This window comes from Poecile atricapillus, chromosome 29 (assembly GCF_030490865.1).
Source record: "Poecile atricapillus isolate bPoeAtr1 chromosome 29, bPoeAtr1.hap1, whole genome shotgun sequence".
Taxonomy (NCBI): domain Eukaryota; kingdom Metazoa; phylum Chordata; class Aves; order Passeriformes; family Paridae; genus Poecile; species Poecile atricapillus.
Window position 1 is genome coordinate 1,482,018 of NC_081277.1, and position 22,262 is coordinate 1,504,279.

At 49.2% G+C, this 22,262-nt stretch overlaps 1 protein-coding gene across 1 annotated transcript in view; it reads right to left on the reverse strand.

Moving 5' to 3' along the window:
• The window catches only part of UNC5D (unc-5 netrin receptor D), a 97,349-nt gene that overhangs the window by 36,765 nt on the left and 38,322 nt on the right, over positions 1–22,262 (reverse strand). Inside the window, exons 2-4 of the mRNA XM_058859465.1 lie at positions 17,200–17,418; positions 11,695–11,838; positions 8,876–8,979 (exon numbers count right to left, since the gene is read on the reverse strand). Of these exons, the coding sequence (XP_058715448.1) occupies positions 8,876–8,979; positions 11,695–11,838; positions 17,200–17,418 (467 nt within the window). The remainder of the gene's footprint in view (positions 1–8,875; positions 8,980–11,694; positions 11,839–17,199; positions 17,419–22,262) is intronic.

A 22,262-nucleotide genomic window follows, 5' to 3' on the forward strand; every position in this document is an offset into this window, starting at 1 on the left:
TGTCGGGAGAGCTGCGAGTTCCTGCCAATGTTCAAATTCCAGCTTTGGTCTGAGGGGACATTCGTAGGAAAGGGATTTAGGGTGAATTTCAAGGCTCAGGTTTGCACCTCGTGCCTCACAATGGGCTTGGCTGCTGTTCTCTTCTCCATCCCAAGATTTCCAGGTGGGAATTGGCTCCTCCAGCTCCTCCTGCTGCTCCCCTCTCCATCCCAAGATTTCCAGCTGGGAATTGGCTCCCCCAGCTCCTCCTGCTGCTCCCCTCTCCATCCCAAGATTTCCAGCTGGGAATTGGCTCCTGCTGCTGCTCCCTTCTCCATCCCAAGATTTCCAGGTGGGAATTCGCTCCCCCAGCTCCTGCTGCTGCTCCCCTCTCCATCCCAAGATTTCCAGGTGGGAATTACCTCCCCCAGCTCCTGCTGCTGCTCCCCTCTCCATCCCAAGATTTCCAGCTGGGAATTGGCTCCTCCAGCTCCTGCTGCTGCTCCCCTCTCCATCCCAAGATTTCCAGCCGGGAATTGGCTCCCCCAGCTCCTGCTCCCCTCTCCATCCCAAGATTTCCAGCTGGGAATTGGCTCCCCCAGCTTCTCCCTGCAGCTCCAAAGCCCCTCAGCACCGTTCAGGTAAAGATAAGCAGAGTCCAGCCAGCTAAAACTTGTGTTTGGGTTTATTAATTTGAAAGCCTGAGGTTTAGGAACATTTATCTCTTGTGTCAGGGTTATGTGGCACTGTAAGAGCAGGGCAGGGACATTGCTGAGGGACAGGAGAGGGAAATGGTGACAGAATTTATGAACCCCCCACCCTGGGGGAGCGTCAGCCCCATTTCACAGCCCCATTTCTCCGTCTCACTCCTGCAGATTTCATTTCCACATCACACCCAGGCCTCAAGGAGGTGACCAAACAACTCCTGCAGCTTCACCCCAGTGCAGGGAATGGCAGCTCCCTGTCCAGTCAAGGGAACATTTACAAACCTGATTTTCAAGCCCACTGAATGAAACAGGAACAAGCCCTGACAGCTGAGAACTCTGAAGCACGTTCGTCACCGCTGGAGGAGGCAGCAGTGACGCTCCCCCAGCAACCCCAGCACACCTGCCTGAAGGATTATCACCTACAAAAACACTTTTTTTTTTGCTGCTGTACCCGACAGAATTAATATTTTACACTCTGAAGCACTAATAAGGCCGAACACACAACCCAGAGATTATCCCAAACTTCATTAAATGGGTGTTGACCACGGATTTTCCAGGTTACAGCTCAGCCGTGCTTTGACAGCAGCCCCAGGGCTGGAGGAAGCAGGCGGTGGAAGGAATTACCGGCAGTGAAGCAGCGAGGAGGGTGGAATTTATTGTGTTTGCTGCCTGCTGCAGGACCTGTCACTCAGCCTGGTTCCTCCTGTTGTAGATACATTTTATATTGATGGCTTTTCACAAATATGAAAATGAATGTTATGTGTATAAGAATGAGAAATTTGGTTGTATTAATACAGTTTTCTTTATTTCTGTTATTGATGAAACTTAGAAATAGTGGTATAATACATATATGTTAGGCTATGGCATAGTATTAAAACAAAAACTGCTTTTGTTTGTATAACCCAAAGACTGAGGAAAAAAAAATAGCTGGAGAACTCCTGTGTTTGTAAACTCTGTTATCCAGATGAGGACAGCAGTGACCAGAACTCTGGGGGAGGAATTTATTGCATTTCTGGTATCAGGGAATGTAAATCTCGATGGCACCAAGAAGATTGATCTATTGGGAAGGGGGCAAGAGAAAACTAAACAGAAGAACCCCAAAGATCCTAAGCAGAATGTCTGAATATGTGTGAGAATTTATGGATATGTAGCAGGGTTCTGTTTTTAAGGGACAATCCTTTGTCAGTGAGGTGAATGCAGAGACACCCGGCCCTATCTGTATACTTTACTTTATTTTTTCTCCTAATTGTCTTTTTTATTAAACTTTTAAATTCTATAAAAACTATGTGAACCTCATTTTTCACACTCCAGAGCTGCTCAGGGTGACAACAGAGCTGTCCCTGCTCCTCACTGCAGAGGAAACGCTGCTGTCACCGACCCCAGCTCAGCCCAGAGAGAGGGAAAGCCCTGTGCCGAGCTGGGGGAGCATGGAGGGATGAAGGGATGAAGGGGTGAGCTGCCAGTGGGTGTGAAATCCCTCCAGAGCTGCTCAGGGTGACAACAGAGCTGTCCCTGCTCCTCACTGCAGAGGAAACGCTGCTGTCACTGACCCCAGGAAACCCCAGTGCCGAGCTGGGGGAGCACAGAGGGGTGAAGGGGTGACGGGTGAGCTGCCAGCACTGTGGGTGTGAAATCCCTCCAGAGCTGCTCAGGACAGTGGGAGATGGGGATGAGCAGCTCTGAGCCCAGTCAGGGACACAGAACATCACACACAAGGGGGGTCTCAGGGGTGAGGGCTCTGGAGCCGTTTAGGAGCTCACAACCTCATTCTCCAGAGCACCTGGGGATGATTTAAAGCTGAGAGCTCTGAGAAGCAGCTGGGTAAGCTCACCTGGCTGAGCTCAGGTCTCTGGGCCCTGCAAGGGAAGGACTTTACACAACGTGGGATCACCTCAAACTCTTCTCACACGCCATCAGTACCAAACACCACCCCAGTCTTTCTTTTTTGTGCCTTCTCCCCCAAAAATGAAGAGTTTCAAGAAACTGAAGAGGGCACAGACTGGAGAAAACCTATTTAAAGAAACACTAAAAGGTCAGCTAAGAAGATAAAGAAAGGATGTGTCATGAAATTCACTTGAGGAGAGGAACAAAAGAGAAAGAAAGAGAAGGAACAAAAGCTCTTTTTCTATCCTGTGCTGTACAGAATGCAGCAGTGCCTATAAAAAGGTCAGAATTTGTTATAGATACATTTTATATTGTTGGCTTTTTGCAAATATTAAAATGAATGTTATGTGTATAAGAATGGAAATTTTTGTTGTATTAATATAGTTTTTTTTATTTCTGTTATTGATGAAATTTAGAAATAGTGGTATAATACATATATGTTAAGCTATGACATAGCATTAAAACAAAAACTGCTTTTGTCTGTATAACCCAAAGACTGAAAAAGATAGCTAGGGACACTTTCTTTTTCCTTTTGTAAACTCTCTTACCCAGATGAGGACAGCAGTGACCAGAACTCTGGGGGAGGAATTTATTGCATTTCTGGTATCAGGGAATGTAAATCTCAATGGCACCAAGAAGATTGATCTATTGTGAAGGGGGCAAGAGAAAACTAAACAGAAGAACACCAAAGATCCTAAGCAGAATGTGTGAATATGTGTGAGAATTTATGGATCTGTAGCAGGGTTCTGTTTTTAAGGGACAATCCTTTGTCAGTGAGGTGAATGCAGAGACACCCGGCCCTATCTGTATACTTTACTTTATTTTTTCTCCTAATTGTTTTTGTTATTAAACTTTTAAATTCTATAAAAACTATGTGAACCTCGTTTTTCACAGTTTCCTCTGGAGTGAAGCACCCCAGGGCCCAGCCAGGCCCAGGGCCAGGTCCCCAGAGGGTCCCTGAGGGTCCCCCTGGCCCTCAGGAGCTCACCCCGAGCCACGGGACACAATTCCTGCACACACTTCCCAAATATTCCCCTGGGAATGGAACCCAGAGCTGACTCCTGCCCAGCCCAGCTCCCATCAATGGTGTGAAAAATGAGGTTCACATAGTTTTTATAGAATTTAAAAGTTTAATAAAAAAAGCAATTAGGAGAAAAAATAAAATAAAGTATACAGATAGGGCCGGGTGTCTCTGCATTCACCTCACTGACAAAGGATTGTCCCTTAAAAACAGAACCCTGCTACATATCCATAAATTCTCACACATATTTAGACATTCTGCTTAGGATCTTTGGGGTTCTTCTGTTTAGTTTTCTCTTGCCCGTTTCCCAATAGATCAATCTTCTTGGTGCCATTGAGATTTACATTCCCTGATACCAGAAATGCAATAAATTCCTCCCCCCAGAGTTCTGGTCACTGCTGTCCTCATCTGGGTAAGAGAGTTTACAAATGCAGGAGTTCTCCAGCTATTTTTTTTTTCTCAGTCTTTGGGTTATACAAACAAAAGCAGTTTTTATTTTAATACTATGCCATAGCCTAACATATATGTATTATACCACTATTTCTAAATTTCATCAATAACAGAAATAAAGAAAACTATATTAATACAACAAAAATTTCCATTCTTATACACATAACATTCATTTTAATATTTGCGAAAAGCCAACAATATAAAATCTATCTATAACAATGGTGAGGGGAAGGGCTCCAGTCCCACCGAGCCCGTGCCAGCAGAGACTCTCCAGACTTGAATCAACATTTGCTTCAGTGGGGGATTTTCAGCTGCTCTATTTAAATGCTGAATTTTCTTTTTCATTTCCATGCTTAACTCATAAAAACTGAATTTATTTGGGTTGGGTGCCGATGCCTGCAAGCACAGCTGCTCACCAGCTCTCTCTGCTTGCTATGTAAATGCGTGAGAAGAGGATTTCAAAGCCTTTTCCAGCCTGCCCAGCACCAGAATTTGGGTTTTCTTCCTCTTTTACTGCTGTGTTGATGCACCCAGGGTGCCCCAAAGCCCAGCACCTCCCCAAAGCAGAGCTGTGTAAAAGCATCTCATTGCCTGCTTTGTAGAGAACTCTGGAGATGGAAAACCTGCTCCCAAAGAGTGCAGGGGCAGAAATAAACCCAGGATGGGCTATAGGGGCAGAAATAAACCCAGGATGGGCTATAGGGGCAGAAATAAACCCAGGGTGGGTTATAGGGGCAGAAATACATCCAGGGTGGGTTATAGGGGCAGAAATAAATCCCGAGGGGCTGCAGGAACAGCAATAAATACAGGGTGGGCTATAGGGGCAAAAATACATCCAGAGTGGGTTATAGGATCAGAAAAACATCCAGGGTGGGCTATAGGGGCAGAAATACATCCAGGGTGGGTTTTAGGGGCAAAAATACATCCAGGGTGGGTTATAGGGTCAGAAATACATCCAGGGTGGTCTATAGGGGCAGAAATACATCCAGGGTGGGTTATAGGATCAGAAATACATCCAGGGTGGGCTGCAGAGAGGCTGAGGGCAGCTGAGCTGGATCTGCCCTGGAAAAGCAGCAGCTCCAGGACGGGGTACATGGAGTTGTCACTTAGAGGGAGGTGCCTGTCCCTGGATCCAGGATGCTTTCAGCATTCCCCAAGGTTATCCTGACGATTTGAAGGGGTAACACACGAGGCAGCACCTCAGTCACTCAGTTCTCCCCACTGCCACAGGAGGATTTGGTGTTCCCAAGCCCAGGCACACCCACAGAGCTCCAGCACCAGAGGGGGACTGTGGCTCCATGTGAGTCCCATCAGATCCTTGGGAAAGGGCTGCAGGCTCAGGGAGCTGCTCCTGGCCCCGGCTCTCTCCAGGTGTGGCCAGCAGGAGCAGCTGGGATGTGCTGGGATGTGCTGGGATGAGGGAGCCGGGGCACAGCAACCTCACCCTGGGCTTGCCCAGCCGGGTCTGGGGCTCCCGAGGCAGCCCTGGCAGAGCTGAATTGGAGTTTTGCTGCTCCCTGTTTGTAATCCCTGGATTTTGCTCTCACTGCTGTGTTACTCAGCTTAAAGACCATTGACCACACTGAGCTGTGTGAGCAGAGCAGCCTCAGAGTCACACCAGCTTCCACTGCTGGGAAATTCATTTACACAAACTGGGTTTTGAGCTGTTTTTGCTTCAGATACGCTCAGACTGTGGATCCAGCCCTTTAATCCAAATTCTCCTGACTGGTTTTATCCTTGCTGTGTGCAGAAATGAACATGTGTAAAAGCAAACTTAATCTGGGTATTCCCATTGCTGCTCTCTCCTTCTGGAACAGATGGCAGCAACAGACACTGCTCCCAACAAAACTTCATTTGCAGGAATTCTGCCTAAACACCCTCCCGGGAGCTGGGATTGGGATCCCTGTGCAATCCCTGCTGCCCCACCCCAGAACTAAATAACTGAATCATGGGATTAGCACAGGGAGGCACCCTGGGCTGCCCAGGAAAATCCCCAAATTCCCGTTCCTGCACAAAGGCAGGGCCAGGGGTGGGCCTGAGGGCACACAGTGCCATCAGCACCCTGGGAGAGGATGAGAGATTCCCTAACAAGCACCAGGAGCTGCTGGGAGCTCAACCAGCCAAGGCAGCATCAGTGCCAGGTGAGAGGATCTGAACAGTGGCCAGAATGGGGAGAGGAACAGTGGGAAAGAAAGGTTCTCCATCCTGCGGAGTTAATCCAAGGTAACTGCAAGGAAACTGTGCCAGCCACCACTAGAAAATATCCCTGCCTTCCACACCTGCAGGGCTGATGGCAGGAATTTCCACACCAGGCTCTAGTGTAGGTCAAGAACATTTACTTTTAAAGCTTCTGGCTTCAGGTTTAAGGGAGTTTCAGCACCTCCAGGTCCAGATAAAACAATTCCAGGGAAGAAGACCCTACCCCTGATGATGGTTCCCATAACTAACCGGGCTGAACCTGGGTTTCACTCCAGGTGTGAAGTGTCTGAACTGCAGGGGATGCTCAGAGGCTGCCCTGGGCCAGCCCTCCCCAGCCCTGAGGGGTGGAGGCAAGCACAGGGAATGTGTCTGGATTGTGGGAATACAGCATTCCTGGAGCTCTCTTTTGGGATAACCAAACTCTAACTGTGTTCCTGGAGCTCTCTGCTGAAAGAACCAAACTCTAACAGTGTTCCTGGAGCTCTGGAATAACCAAACTCTAACAGCATTCCTGGAGCTCTCTGCTGGAATAACCAAACCCTAACAGCATTCCTGGAGCTCTGGAATAACCAAACTCTAACAGCATTCCTGGAGCTCTGCATTTGGAATAACCAAACTCTAACAGCATTCCTGGAGCTCTGGAATAACCAAACTCTAGCAGCATTCCTGGAGCTCTCTGTTGGAATAACCAAACTCTAACAGCATTCCTGAAGTTCTCCACTTGGAATAACCAAACTCTAACAGCATTCCTGAAGTTCTCCACTTGGAATAACCAAACTCTAACAGCATTCCTGAAGTTCTCCACTTGGAATAACCAAACCCTCGCTGAGGGAGAGGCTCTGGCACGGAGCAGGGATGGGCTGGAGCCTCCTTCCCTCCCGTTTCCATCTGGCTCTGGGTTGAACAAACACCGACAATGCCCCAGTCAGCTCCCACTTTGCATCTCATGGAACACCAGACGAGCTCCTTTGTCCCGAGGTATTTTCAGCCCTGTATTTCCATCCAGAGCTGCATCCAAAGTCTAATGAGATCAATTCCTGGATCAGAACCAGGGACTGGCTGCCAGCGCTGGGGTTTGAAGCCCTCAGCACCCACGGAAAAGCGGAGCAGTGGCTGAGGGAGTTTTGTGGCCCAGTTGTTCCCCAGCCCTGTGTTAATCAGGGCACGCTGTCCTTTAATTTGGAAATAAAGCTGAGTTTATCCCCCCAGCCCAGAGCCAGGGCTGCTTTAACGTGTTTGACCCACTTTCTAAAGATGCTGAATTATTTGCAGCAGACTCTTTACCTCGATGAGCCCAGAATTAGCCCGAGCCTTTATGGGATGTTTTAATGGGCAAAGCAAATCTGACCTGGTGAGATTTACCAGCTTTATTAGCAGCAATAACAATTTTACTGTCAACAGCAGTAAATCAGGGTTCGTTTGGAACTCCACCACTTTTATCTGGAGCAAGCAATTAAAATGTCATGTTTTCATTGGACATAATTCCTGCCTTCCATAGAAGACAGACTCCCTGTTTAAGTGGGGAATGTAAAGCTGCCAGTTCAAAGAAATCTAAAATTCTCAATAAAATTCAATCAGACCGAGGATGTTTGGGGAGTCACACCTGTGGAGCTTTGTTTTATCTACAAACCAGATCCATTTTCCAGAGCACACATCCAGCAATCCTGGCAATTCTCTGCAATGCAACATCCATTTTCCTGGTAATGAGTGAAAATACCACAGAGCTGAGGAGAAGGTCGGAGCAGAAATTGGACTGACAGAGTAAAGCACACCAGAAACCTGGACACAAATCCAGCCACTCACTGAGCCCATCTCTGCCTCATTTTCCTCTCCTTTAGCACTTCTGCCTCACTGATGGTGTCTCTGCATTTCTCCTCTTTATTTCCAGGGACATCTGCTGCAATCCCTTCTCATTAACTAAAAGCACACATTTCTCTGGGGTCTATTTTCCTTTTCTTCCTTCAGTTATTACCAACCCCAGCCACGCTGGGGATAAGGGGCAAAACCAACTCCTGAGTGATCCAAGTGCTGTCATTCCCCAGAAGGTGCTGGAGAGAACTGCAGGGTGCAATTAAAATTCAACATTTCCTTGGGTTTTAAAGCCCCTGCAGTGGATTTTTAAACACAACCCACTTCGAACCTCTCCCTCCAAGAGCAGCCTGGTTATTGCCGTTTTAAGGCTTCCCCATCGTTTTCCTGTTAAGATCCAGCTCTCATCACAAAAAGCCTGTTTAAAGCTAAGCCAAACCCCACCAAATTATTACTTGCAGCAGATTTTCTCTCCCCAGCAACCATTTATCATAATATTTTTAGGTTCGCCTTTTACTTTGTCTTGTTTTTCGAGGGGAAAAGTAATTCCTGGGAAAATGTGCAACAATCTGCTTTCAGTTTGGAAGCACAGGACTTGAAAATTGTCTGAAAAGCAGGATTTCTCAGCAAACAGTCCAGAATTTGAATAAAAAGCCACACTTCTGTGAACCTAGCAAATGGAAAAAGGACACTTGAAGCGTTCTGGGGGAGAAGAGCCCTGCACCAGCGCCTCCAGCACCACACAGGAGCTGAGCTCTTTGTTTCCCCCATCCTTCCCCCATCCCAAAGCTTTTCCCTGTGCCCCTGTGCCCATCCCAAACCTCACCTCGGCCGCAGGGACGCCCTCGGGGGGCCGGCAGTGCAGGACAATCATCCCCTCGATGGGAACCTCCTTGCCCTGGGGGTCTTGCTCAAAGTTCTTCCGTAGATCTGCAGGGTTGGACAAAGAATTCATCACCTCTGGCACTCCTTGGGTGCAAGAATTCCTCACCACTGGCACTCTTTGGGTGCAAGAATTCCTCACCACTGGCACTCCTTGGGTTTGAGAATTCCTCACCTCTGGCACTCCTTGGGTGCAAGAATTCCTCACCACTGGCACTCCTGCCCCAAAGCTCGAGGGGTGTGGGGTGAGTGACCCTGGCACTCCCAGTGTGGCACTGGGCACCCCAGAGCTCCAGGACACCCTGGATCCCTGTATCCCACCACCTTCAGCTGTGTTCCCATTCCTCCACTCTCCAAGGCTGTCTGTGTTTGACATGAGCAGTTCCAGAGTGCCCAGGCCCAGGTTCCAGCCGTGCCTCCCATCTCCAGAACCTTCCCAGTACTGGAGAGCTCAGAGCAGGAACAAGGGGGGATCCCCAGGGGCTGTGGGTGAATTGAGGGCGTTGGAACAGGATTGGGAGTGAGAGAATCCAGCCTGGCTGGGCCCTGTCCTGCTCAGAGCAGCGTCTGATACCCTGCTCTGGGCAGATCTCACCCCGACAGCTGCAGGGAGGAGGAGGAAGGGGCTGGGAGCAATTCACAGAATCCCAGAATGAACCAGGTCAAAAGAGACCTTTGAAATCATCAGGTCCAACCTGTGACCGGACTCCAGGCTGGGGACAAACTGCAGGCACGGCTGCCCCGGTGCAAACTGAGCTTCAGGAGTGTCTGGCAGTGCTGCAGCACCTCTGGGTGCCTGGGCAGAGCAGAACAGACACAAAGCACACCTGGATCCAGCCTGGATCTTTCCCAGGAATACCTGGAGTCCCCTCGCTGTGGAAGCGAAGCAAACCCTCAGGGATGTGCCTTCCTGCTGGAGGAGGTTCCTTTAGGAACTCTCCTCGTGTTCCCAGTGTCCCACAGTGGGGATTTACTGACTTCATTTGCTGCCCTGCTCACAGCTGATGAAATAGAGCGATTCCCAAAACCACCCAGACCCATCTGAGCAGGCTGCTGGCTGCAGGGAGATGCTCACAGTCCCTCATGCTCCTTTCCATGATTCTTTCTTAATGTTGATTTTTTTCCCTCCACAGACAACCAATTTATTTTCCAGCGCTCTCTTTAAAAAGGCATTCATTAACAGCCGGCCTGCGCTTGTGCCTACAAATGCCTTTATTAGGGTGAAAAATGGAGCAGGATCCCTTTGCTCTGCCTTCCCCACTATCACAAAGAAATACTCACCTGCTTCTTCGGAGAAATATAAAGTGCTGCAACACTCTGGACTTGCCTCACAATTCAGAAACTTCGGGATTTCGGTGAAAAATTGAAATAAAGGGATGAAATGAAGCCGCCGTTTCCTCAGTGCCCATCCCAGAGGTGCTGGGAGAATGTTCTGGGCTCTGTCAGAGGTTGGACCTGCAGGGTCTCATCCCTGACCCTCCCAGGGTGTTCCCTAAGCCATAAATCCCACCCCAGGATGTTTCTGCTGTGCCTGAGGAACCCCTTCACCTCTGCCCTCCCAAACTGCTGCTTTTCCCACCAAAACACTCGGCTTTGAGCAGAAACAGCCCGGGAACGGGCAGAGAGGAGCTCAGCTCCCACACAAAGCCTCCAGGCTCCCCCAGAACACTCCAGGCCCAGCTGAAGAGCCTCTCCAGAGCGCTGTGGGGTTAATGGGGTCTCGGGGGCACTGGCAAGAAGAGCTGACCCCACAGTGAAAGACTCCTGCTGCTCCTGCTGAGCCTGGCTCAGATTGCCATTTTGTGGGGCTGGGAAATCACAGCGCGGAGAAAAGTCAATAAAAATTCAATTCAGATAAAGGTCCTTTCAGCTCGGCAATGCAGGGGAATTATTGGCTCAGTGTTACGACAGTTAATGCAGTGAAATAAAAAATTGAATTTACACGTATTTAGACATTCAGACTGAATCAGCCAACAAAAAACTCTGCCATTAATTAAATGAAGGTTTTCTTACACTGTCCTTTTACTTCTGACAAATGTTTGTTTTATCCTGTCAAATGTTTACCCTGCTAAAAGACACCTTTTTAAATTGTCAGGAACTGCTGGAACACTCCCTGCAAAGTCTCCCTTCAGGTTCAGCCTTTGCTCCTGCCCTCCTCTCCCAGGGAACATTTCTCCCAGCTTTTTGCAGGCTGCACCTCCTTTCCCAGGAGAGGAAAGGGAAGATCTGAGCTGGGGGTTCAAAGGAAAAGGGTTCACCACAGGCTGGGGGAAGCAATCCTGAATTCTCTGCTGGCACGGGCGGTGTCAGGCTCTGCTTCTGCCAGGAGAACATCCCAGGTCTGATTCCAAGAATGGGATGAGGCTTGGAGCAGCTCCTGGTGGCAGCTGTGTTTGGGGCTGTGTCTCTGCTGTCCCCTGGCATTCAGAGCATTTCCCCTTTCTGCAGCCCCCAGCAGGGTCTGTGGGAGGGGAGTGATGACCCCACAGCACATCAAGGGCGTGAGGAGTGGAAGATCATCCCCCCCTTCCCTGAAGTCTCCAGGGTCAGCAGCTCCATCGTTTGTTCCCTGCCATCAGCAGCTCAGGGCCCTGCAGGGTTCCCGTGGCAGCCTCCTGGGGATGGGTTTATCACCAAGGTGTTTTTATCTCTGCTGACTCCTGTGGTTCCTGGCTTGTTCCTGCCTGACCACATCCATGGAAGTTTAACCCCAAACCCAGCACTGCCAGCCCTCAGAGCCCCAGAAAAGCGGGATTTACTCACAAGCGATGCGCACCGACGCCTTCCTGCTCTTGGAGGTGCCCAGGTGGCTCCAGGCCACGCACTGGCACCAGTAATCCTCAGGGCCATGGAAATCCTCCACCTGCTGCCTCGTGACATTGATGGAAACCTCCCGCACCTTCAGCCCTGGGGAGAGGCAGAGTCAGCAGGGACAGGCAGCGAGGCGAGGCCGAGGCACCCATGAAACAGAGAAATTAAGAATTAGGAAGAAATGCTTGACTAAAAGGGGTGTCTGACAAAACCCAGACCCTGACACCCTAATCCACAAGAACAGAAAAAAGAGTCAGACTGCAAGATGAGATCAGGAGCTGGAACACACAAACAAGATGCAAAGACAAAAGCACCACAGAATAAAGGAGATTCCTGGACCCTAAGCCGGAAGAAATGGATTTGAAGTCCCAAAAAGCGGCCAAAGGACTGAAAGGGGAACGGGGCTAATTGTAATATGAAGTGAAGACAGGGGGGGTTAGGGAATTAATATGTATTAGGTGTAAACCTGGTCTGTAAAGGATAAAAAGGGAAAACCCAATCAAAAAGGTGTGCATGCTTTTTGGAGGAGATATCCCCATGCACCTCAGTGCTGAATAAATTCATACCTGCTCTTATAACTACTCTGTGAGTTATAGGGGTCCTTTTATTCCACACATCACCCAAACCTGCCCTTCCACCAGCACTGCCCCTTGCAGCCAGGGAAAAGCCAAAATTACTTCACAGCAATTAGTGCCACTGGTGAAATTCTGTAAGATGAGTGCTCATAAGGCACTGGGCTCCAGGAATTGCCCCCACCATGATCTCTGCAGCTCCTCCCTCAGAATCCTTCACCCAGGATGTTTGTCTGGAATTCAATCAGGTGCAATAAAAATGTCTTTAAATGACATCTCCATGCCCTGTCAAACCTGTCTCAAGCCCTGGGGGAGCTGAGCACCGTGGCCCCTCACACCAGGAGTGTAAATTCCAGACCTCCAGAATCCTCCCACACTTTTTGTGTGGCACCCCTGGGATATTCCCCAGACCTGCAGCCACCTGCCATGACAGCCTGGGGAGAGGAAATCCAAGCCAAACCTGGCACTGGGAACCATTTGAAAGAGTCAGAAAAACATTAAATGAAAATAGAAAACATTCAGGCCTTGTTCTTGCTCCTCTCTCCTCCGGTGCAGTCCCCAGGCAGTTATTTCCCCTCCACTGGAAATGGAGGCAAACCCAATCTCGCCGTATTTCATGCCTGTGGAGTTTATAAAGCAGCAAGAATTCTAAACCTGAACTCCATAAAAATTGGCTTCCACTTAATCTCAGGCATCATTAACAGCTGGGCAGCCACTCCTCAAAGGCACTGGGAAGTCGCTGTGCTCCTCTGGCAGGAGCAGGGACAGGGTTCACTGGGGATGCTCCAAAAGGGGAAGCTCAGACAAGCTTTAAATCCTGTACAAAAATACAGAATATTTGATACTTTTCCAGCCACAGGAAAAGGGGATTTTTTCTTCTTTTCATTAAGGCTGGCTTACAATGAAACCCAGAGACAGGGACAAACCCTTGACAGCTCCCCAAGTTGTCTCCAGAATCCCTTCAGTCCCTCAAATATTTATTCCCCCTGCAACAAACAAACACAGGTTTCTTGGCTGCTTTTATTTGCATTTTGTTTTCCCCCGTGTTGATGCTGTTTTAAACAAAACTGTTTACAAAGCCTCCCTTTATTTCCTGACACGGTGACAACAAACCCTGAGGAACAAAGGCTCTGCCAGAGACCCTGCCAGGAAAATGCACCCCCTAAACAAAACCATCCCTGCTCTGCCAGCCAGAAATCCTTGGATTCTGGCATTAAAATGTTCTGCAGAGTGGTCTGTACAGGTTTAAGTTGAGAGAAGCTCCATCACTGGAGCTTCTGTTCCCTCCAAGAGGATGGGAGTGCTGGGGACAGAGCAGGGTTGAGGGTTTGGGATCCCATTCCCACCAGGAGCAGCTTCCCGAGGGGAAAATCCCTCCCTGGATCATGCAGAGCTGTGCTGACCCCACTGAACCCCTGCTCCCTTCACTCCCGAGCTGCTCTGGGGATTTTGGGAGCAGCAAACACAGACAGAGGTGTGGGAGCTGCCCCAGCACAGCCCCTGCTCACAACGACAGGATTTTGATACCCAACAAAAAGAAGTCATCACTTGATGATGAATTTTGGAGAAGCTGAAGCCATTTCTTGGCTCCTGGGTGCTGCAAATTTCTGAGCAGGCGTCAGTGAATTCAGGCATTTACAGCTCCAGATTTATTAAGGTGGAATATTCTCCAGCCCAGCTCTTCCTTTCATTGACACGGCGTTTAATTAATCTATAAATCAGCCTGCATTTAGTGTGGCAAACAAAGAGCGCACGGTTTGGGGAAGCTGGTGGTTCAGCGTTTTGAGAATGGGCCAGGTAGGAATTCAGGTCCTCTTAAAGGTCTCCCAATTCACCCATGGACAAATTGAATGCATCCAAAACTGCAGAATCTCGGAATTGTTGGGGTTGGACGGGACCTCTGGAGAGCAGGGGGTCTTTGGGGGGAGTTGTGCTTTGTTTATGGAGAAAGTACAGCAATTTCCATTTGTTTTAGGAACAACGACAGCAAACAAACCTATCGGGAGGTGAGGAATATTCTCCATTTATCACCCCCGTATTTCACCAGCAAACACATCCACCTCCCCTCTGCACCTCGGGAAAATCGTTCATGGGGAGTGACACCGGCTGAAAAATCCATGCAGATCAAAGCAGGCACCTCATAAACCACAGCGACATTTTACCTGCGACTCCAATAACTCCAATAAGCACCGCCAGCCCAACCCTTTAAATTATTGTGCAAATTAGAACCATCATCTTTTGTTTTACAGTAGAGCCGTGCAGAATATCAAGTGCTGGCTGTGGCACTGAAATGCTAATGGGCTCTGCTGGATGCTCGAGCTGCACAGACCGGTGCTGGCAGCAGATGAATAATTGCTCTCCGTGTACTAAACACAACGGAGCTGCAGAGAACTTCGGCATTTGTCAGCTTTATTTGTTTAAATGAGAAAAACACTGACAGCAGTTATGGCTGTAATCCTTCCAGTTATCAGACAAGGAAACTCTGCGAGCGGGGCTGAGCCTCTGCTGAACCCCAGCCTGAAATAGCCGGGCAGGGTCTGGAGTGTGCAGGAAATGCAGCAGAGGGAAATTAATCAGCACTTAATTACCAGACCTTCATCACAGCAGCATCCACGAGCTCGGCTCTCCCTTGATGAGGCAGAGCACAGAGAGAACAAAGTCCCTGCTCTGCCATGCTTGGGAATAAACAGGAAAAGCAGAGGCAGAGCAGCAAAAACACCACAGGGACACTCCAGGCAAAACCTTCCAGACATCCCCAGGCAGCAGCGCTGCAAAACCCTCCCTGTCCTGCTGCTCCTCCTCACAGACACTCCTGGGCTACTCTGAGGTTTTTATTCCTCTCCTGTAAAACCAAAATCGTGAAATCCTGGGCTCTGTGCCTGTGCTGGTGACAAAGCTGAGCGTGGGGAGTCCCTGCCTGGGGCTCCCCCAGCGCGTCCCCTCCGCCAGGAGCCCCCACGGCTGCTCGGACACGTCCCCTCCATCCAGCACAAGCCTCCTCCAGCCTGGGGCTCTGCTGGCTGCTCTTCCCTTCTCCACATCCAGCGTTTGGATCCCACACGGGCAGTGGAAGGATGGGGAGGGTCGGAGCCTTTCGGTGCAGCGAGGCCCCAGAATCCCCTTTAACCAAAATCCCGTTTTTGGCACAAATCCCAGAGCGGTTTTTCCCAGCTGGAGCCCCCAGGGCAGCAGAGCTGGGCTGTGCCTGGGGACAGGCTGGACTCCAGAAACGAGGGCACATCCACACCAAAAACTCCAACAGCTGCTGCTCCTGGAGGCTGAGGAAGAGTGCCAGGCTGATTCCTGGCTATGGATGGGGATCGTGGTGAGAGAATTCCCTTCAGCGCTGCCTCCCTCTGCATTTCTGTGCCCTGAGGACCATCCTGGCACCTTGGGACTCCTGGGCACTGCCCTGCCTGCTCCACGCTGTGTTTTGGGTCCAGACCTTTGGGGCACCTCCAGCCCTGGGCTCAGCCCGACCCTGCAGCGTTCCTGTGCTCAGGGGAGCTGCCCACGGAACCAGGGATTGGATCTGGATTTTCTCCCAGTCCAAACCATCCATGATCCAACTCTGTTGCTCTGGGTCTCAAACCTCAGCAATGTCCTTTAAACCCCACCTCGTGTTACCAATCTTGGTTTGTTCTGTTATTAACCCAAAGCTTAGAAAACATAATTGCAGCACTCACAGAGAGATTTGCCGTAACCATATGGAAGGAAAGCTTTTAGGGACGACATTTCTCCCATATTGATTCAGCAGTGCCTTCAGAAGTAAAGGTTATGCCTATTAAATTATTTCTGAAAAGGTAACTGCAAAAATTAAAATTCATTCAGATTAGCATTTACAAAAAAAAAAACAAAAAAACCCTTTAATACGAAATTTCTTCAGAATGTGTCACTTCAAAAGAATGCCAAGCACTACTTTAGGAGGTGCAACTTCTTTTTAAATGGCGTTTTTGCCTCTAAAAAAGGAATTTCTTGTGTTGCTGGAGAAGGTGTTGTACACAGAGCGCTGCTGCCAAGGCTGGGGGTTGCCTAGCAATGCTGGGAGGGGAGAGGGGAGAAAGCAATAACAACCAGAATTGTGGAGCCACAGCATTAAATTGGTCTGCAATACTTATCAGCTAAATGAGAAAGGCTCCAGGCTCTGCTCGGAGCTGATAAAATCTCCTGATCACTCCCAAACATCTCCCTTCTCCTCTTCTTCTCTTCCACACCCACTGGACACTGTGGAACTCTCCTGCTCGGGTTATTCCAACTCAATTCCTGCCCTGGCTGGGGCTGGGGACAAACTCCAGGGTCCAGCCCAACAAAAATCCCATAAAAATCCCATAAAAACTGGGGCTGGGGGCAAACTCCATTGTCCAACCCAACAAAAATCCCACAAAAATCCCATCAAAACTGGGACTGGGGGCAAACTCCAGGGTCCAACCCAACAAAAATCCCATAAAAACTGGGATTGGGGCAAACTCCAGGGTCCAAACCAATAAGAATCCCATAAAAGCTGGGACTGGGGGCAAACTCCAGGGTCCAACCCAAGAAAAATCCCATAAAAACTGGGATTGGGGACAAAGTCCATTGTCCAACCCAACAAAAATCCCATAAAAACTGGGATTGGGGGCAAACTCCAGGGTCCAAATCAACAAAAATTCCATAAAAATCCCATAAAAGCTGGGACTGGGGGCAAACTCCAGGGTCCAACCCCACAAAAATCCCATAAAAACTGGAGTTTCCCCATTTCCAGCTCCTGCTCCAAACTGAACCAGAGGAAGCCCGGTTCCCTGCAGAGCTCCTGGCGGGGTTGGAGCTGGGATTCCCGCTGGGATTCCCGCTGGGATTCCCGCTGGGATTCCCGCTGGGATGTGTCCGGGAGCAGCTCCTGGCTCACCTGTGGCCTCGTCCAGGCTCTCGAGGGACACGTGCTCGTTCTGGTGCACCCAGTCCCCGTTGCACTTGAAGAAGATCTGCATGGCGGGCACGGCCCGGCAGCGCAGCACGATGGGGTTGCTCTTGATGATGTAGGAATCGTCCGGCTCCTCCAGGAAATGGGGCAGGGTCCCCGGGGCCGAGGGGATGGACTCGGGCAGGGTCTCGCTGTTCTCATTTCCTGCAAGGCAACCAAAGGAAAAGTCACGTTTTTCACGTTTCTTCTGCAGTCCCGTTTTACTGCTGGAGGGAGAAACCAGCTCTGGGTTTTATTTAGGATGGGTTTTACTCCAGGAGTGCCTGCAGAGCTGCTGGGCTGGGCTTTGCGAGGCCAAACGCACACAGAGGAAAAAAATCAAATAATTGAAGTGTAAGAGCTTCAAAGTGCCACAAACCAGCAGAAAACTGCCCCGCAGGTGGGACCTGGGGGTTCAGAAGCTGCAGGATGTGAGTGGAGAAGCTTTCACCGCTCCTGCACATCCTCTCAGGACTGTGATCCCCAGCTGCCATCAGGCCAAGGGAATTCCTCCAGCAGGGGATGAGCCCAGGGCCCTCCGCTCCTGAATTCCAGAGGCGCTGGAGCAGAGGCTTTGCCTTTAGAACAACGCCCATCCCGTCAAATCCTGTCAAACCCGGGAAATTCCCACTGATCTCCGGCAGCGCTGCGGTTTATTTCAGCACTTTGTCAGTTTTTGGCCGGAATTCAGAGGAAAGGAACAAATCTGAGTGAGAAGGGATTGATTTCTGCAGGAGGAGCAGAGAGCACCGAGCACACGCGGTCGGGATGGGGTGATGAGTGTGAGGATGGCAGGAGCTGGGACCAGACAGGGAACAGCCGAGGGCACCAGGGAGGTGACCGAACCCAAAGCAGTGAAATTAAGGCGGATGAGAGGGAAGTTGTGGTGCTGTGAAGGAAAATGAAACCTTTCCCTTGTCTAGGAGATGCCAGACTAACAAGAACGGTGTTTTATTTCTATTAAATCCCGGAGCTGTCCCTCAGCACGGAGCTCTGTGTGCAAACACTCCCCGAGCTGTGCTGGGGAATCACAGCCACCTTCAAACGAGTTCAGCGCTTTCAAGCCCTTCTCAGGGTGCTTTATAAAATATTATCACAACTTTCAGCGTTTTACTCCCCAACATTGATGCCAATTTCCATCTTGTCAGTCTTCAGCAACGCTGCGTCCCTGCAGGCTTTATTAAATCTGAGTTTTATAGGAAATAACAAAAAAATGTCATAAGATTTTTGGAGAGGCTGGGAAATCCCAGGCTGCAGCAGTGCTGGAGTGGAGGCAGAGCAGCAGCTGAGTCCGGAAGGATCACCCAGCTGGAGAACTCCCAGTGACCCCGAGTTATTCCACTGAATTTGCTATTTAGGGCAAGGCAGAGAGGAGGCAATCCCAGCCCCACTGACATCCAGGGAGGATTTCTCCTGGCAGGTTGTGTCTGGATTGAGTGGTCTGGCTTTTCTTGGGTGTCAGGCAGATTTTGGGGCTGGGAGTGGCTCCTTCCCGATGGAAACCTCTCAGGTGACCAGGAAAATGCAGGTGCATCTTTTCCCTTCACCACTTTCCTTTGAAAATCCAGCCAGCAGGTCCAAAGCAGGAATGATTCCTCCTCACACCCACGGACAGATCTTGCTGGATTTTACAAATGGAATTGCCTGAATTCCTCGTTTCAGGGTGTTCTGAATTCCCAGGTGGAATCAGCACAACGTTCCTGGATAAAGAACATTTTCCCCTCTCCTAAAGTGCCCTCAACACTCAGGATTTTACCTCAAAGCCTCTTCCTCTTGTGATCGCTTTTCTTGTGCCCCAACTGGAATTCACACTCCACTGGAAGCTGCTGGAACTTTCCCAGGGGCTGACTGCAAATCCCTGAGGTTTTCCATGTCAGTTTTTGCCATTCAGGCCCTTCAGAACTACACAAAAAAAGCTGTTTTGTAGCAGCAGCAAATGACAGAAGAGCAAAGCCTGACACACAATTCTTGTGCTTTTCATTCCTGGAAAATTACCTTTCAGGAAGGGTTTTGTGTTTTATGCTCTGCACGCGAGGCCAAAAGGGACTTTAAATCTTTTTATGACAATAATAGAAATGAAAAAGAAAGGAGGGGAAAAAAAAAGTTAGGAAGAAGCATTAAATTCCTCTCTGAAATAAACACACTGCTGTTGTCAGAACACATTAGGAGATCTGGACAGCAGCAGACAGGGATGAGTCAGTATTTCAAAACTGATTAGGATAATTTAGATGTTAAAATGAGATCTTAAACAGTGAAAAACTGTGAATTCTGAACTCTTTTTTTTTTTCTTCAAATTAAGAATTATTTAAAGTGAGCAGCATTATTCTTTCTGCATCAAAAAACCCCAAAACAAACAAACAAAAAAACAAAACCAAAAGTTAAAGTGTCCCCAACAAACAGAGTTACTCATGATAAATACAAATAAATCTGGCAATAAATTGTGCAGAGACTTTTCCCAAGGGTCTGAACACAACTTCTTTTACACATTTTGGTACTAGAGAAACAAAGCTCTAAAATTCCCAAACGGGGCTGAATTCCCCTCTCTGATCCAGCAGCCCTGGGATCAGAGGGAGCTCTTTTCCCTCTCTGCTGGGGTTTGGGTTTTGGGATTTGGGATTTGGGATTTCCCTCTCTGCTGGGATTTGGGATTTCCCTCTCTGTCTGAGGTTTGGGATTTCTTCCTCTGCTGGGGTTTGGGATTTCCCTCTCTGCCAGGGTTTGGGATTTGGGTTTTCCCTCTCTGCTGGAGTTTGGGATTTCTCTCTCTGCCAAGGTTTTGGATTTCCCTCTATGCCCAGGGTTTGGGGTTTGGGATTTCCCTCTCTGTTGGAGTTTGGGATTTCTCTCTCTTCGGGAATTTGGGATTTCCCTCTCTTCCCAAGGTTTTGGATTTCCCTCTCTGCCCAGGGTTTGGGATTTTCCCTGATTTATGGCACTGCCCTGAAGCAATTCCTCCTGCAGGAGCCATTCCCACATACAAACATTCCCAGGTCCCTCCAAGCTCCTTGTCCAGCTCATTAATTCCTCCCTCTTTGTTTCCTTTTCCCATTTACAAATGCTGGCAGCAGCACTGGGTTATTCCCTCCTGCTTTGGATGTTTTCTGCCCCAATCCAGAAGAAAAAAGCCTTTTCCCAGCTGGAAACATCCCAGCCCCTCCTTTGGACAGGCCCATTCAGGAGCAGAAACACGACTGGAGATGCCCAATATCCCAAATATTCACATTCCTCCCTTTCCATGTGTCCAGCACCGCTGATCCCTGCTGGCCTCCGACCCCTGCAGCCAGGATTTCCCCCAAATAAATCCAAGTGCCTTTCCCACGTGTGCTCAGCTTGCCAGGGAAGTCAGGGCATGGAAAAATAAAAAGCCTGATCCAGAATAGAGAATTTCCTCATGCCTGGAACGGTTTCCATGATGAAATTTGAGTCATTATTCAGTCAGAAAAGCAGCTCGGTGAGATTTGCCTACATTTGCTTAATCAGATGACCCCGGTCCCCACGCAAAGTGGGTTTTTTGGAAAGCGCTCAGAAATTGATGGGAATGGCAGATTTTGTTGCCCACGTGAAATCCTTTAATGCCTCTGCTGCTTCCCCTGGCTGGGGGGTTTGCTGAGGCCCCAGGACAGGGAATTTAGCACAGACTAAATTTGGAGAGATGGGAGACCCAGAAACAAATCCACTCCAAAGGGAACTCCCAGCTCATCCCATCCCACCCCTGCCACGGGCAGGGGACCTTCCACCACACCAGCTTGCTCATCTCCATTTGTTCCTATTTTTTCTGTGCTTTCAGCAGAATTCCTGATTTTCTTCCTGGCTGCTGTACAGCCCAAAGCCAGATTTAGTTTCATTAATGAACTTCAAATGCCCTTTCCCAACAATACAGTGGATTTCTTACTGGGTGTTTACAATTTTCCCTGTGAGGAAGAACCCTCAATAAATCGGTGAACTCTCAATAAATGAATGAACCCTCAATTAATCAATGAACCCCTCAATTAATCAGTGAATCCCTCAATAAATCAATGAACAATTAATCATCAAATTCCTCAATAAATCAGTGCACCCTTAATTAATCAATGAACACTCAATTTATTGATGAACCCTTCAATAAATCTATGAACTCTCAGTAAATCAATGAACCCTCAATAAACCAATGAACCCTCAATAAATCTATGAGTTCTCAATTAATCAGTGAACCCTCAATAGGGTTCTCTGATTAATTGAGACCATGAATGATAAATGAACCATAAATCAATGAATTCTCAATAAATCAGTGAATTCTCAATAAATCAGTGAATTCTCAATAAATCAGTGAATTCTCGATAGATCAATGAAACCCTCAGCAAACCCAGCACTCCTCAGGGAGCTCTGGTGGGGATCCAGGGATCTGTAAAACCCCAGCCCAGCTCATTCCCGTGTTCCCGTCACTCTCAAATTCCCAGCCCAGCTCATTCCCGTGTTCCTGTGCTCTCTCCCGAATTCCCAGCCCAGCTCATTCCCGTGTTCCCGTCCCTCTCCCAAATTCCCAGCCCAGCTCATTCCTGAATTCCCGTCCCTCTCCCGAATTCCCAGCCCAGCTCATTCCCGTGTTCCCGTCCCTCTCCCGAATTCCCAGCCCAGCTCATTCCTGAATTCCCGTCCCTCTCCCGAATTCCCAGCCCAGCTCATTCCCGTGTTCCCGTCCCTCTCCCGAATTCCCAGCCCAGCTCATTTCTGAATTCCCGTCCCTCTCCCGAATTCCCAGCCCAGCTCATTCCCGTGTTCCCGTGCTCTCTCCCGAATTCCCAGCCCAGCTCATTCCCGTGTTCCCGTCCCTCTCCCGAATTCCCAGCCCAGCTCATTTCTGAATTCCCGTCCCTCTCCCGAATTCCCAGCCCAGCTCATTCCTGTGTTCCTGTGCTCTCTCCCAAATTCCCAGCCCAGCTCATTCCTGAATTCCCGTCCCTCTCCCGAATTCCCAGCCCAGCTCATTCCCATGTTCCTGTGCTCTCCCAAATTCCCAGCCCAGCTCATTC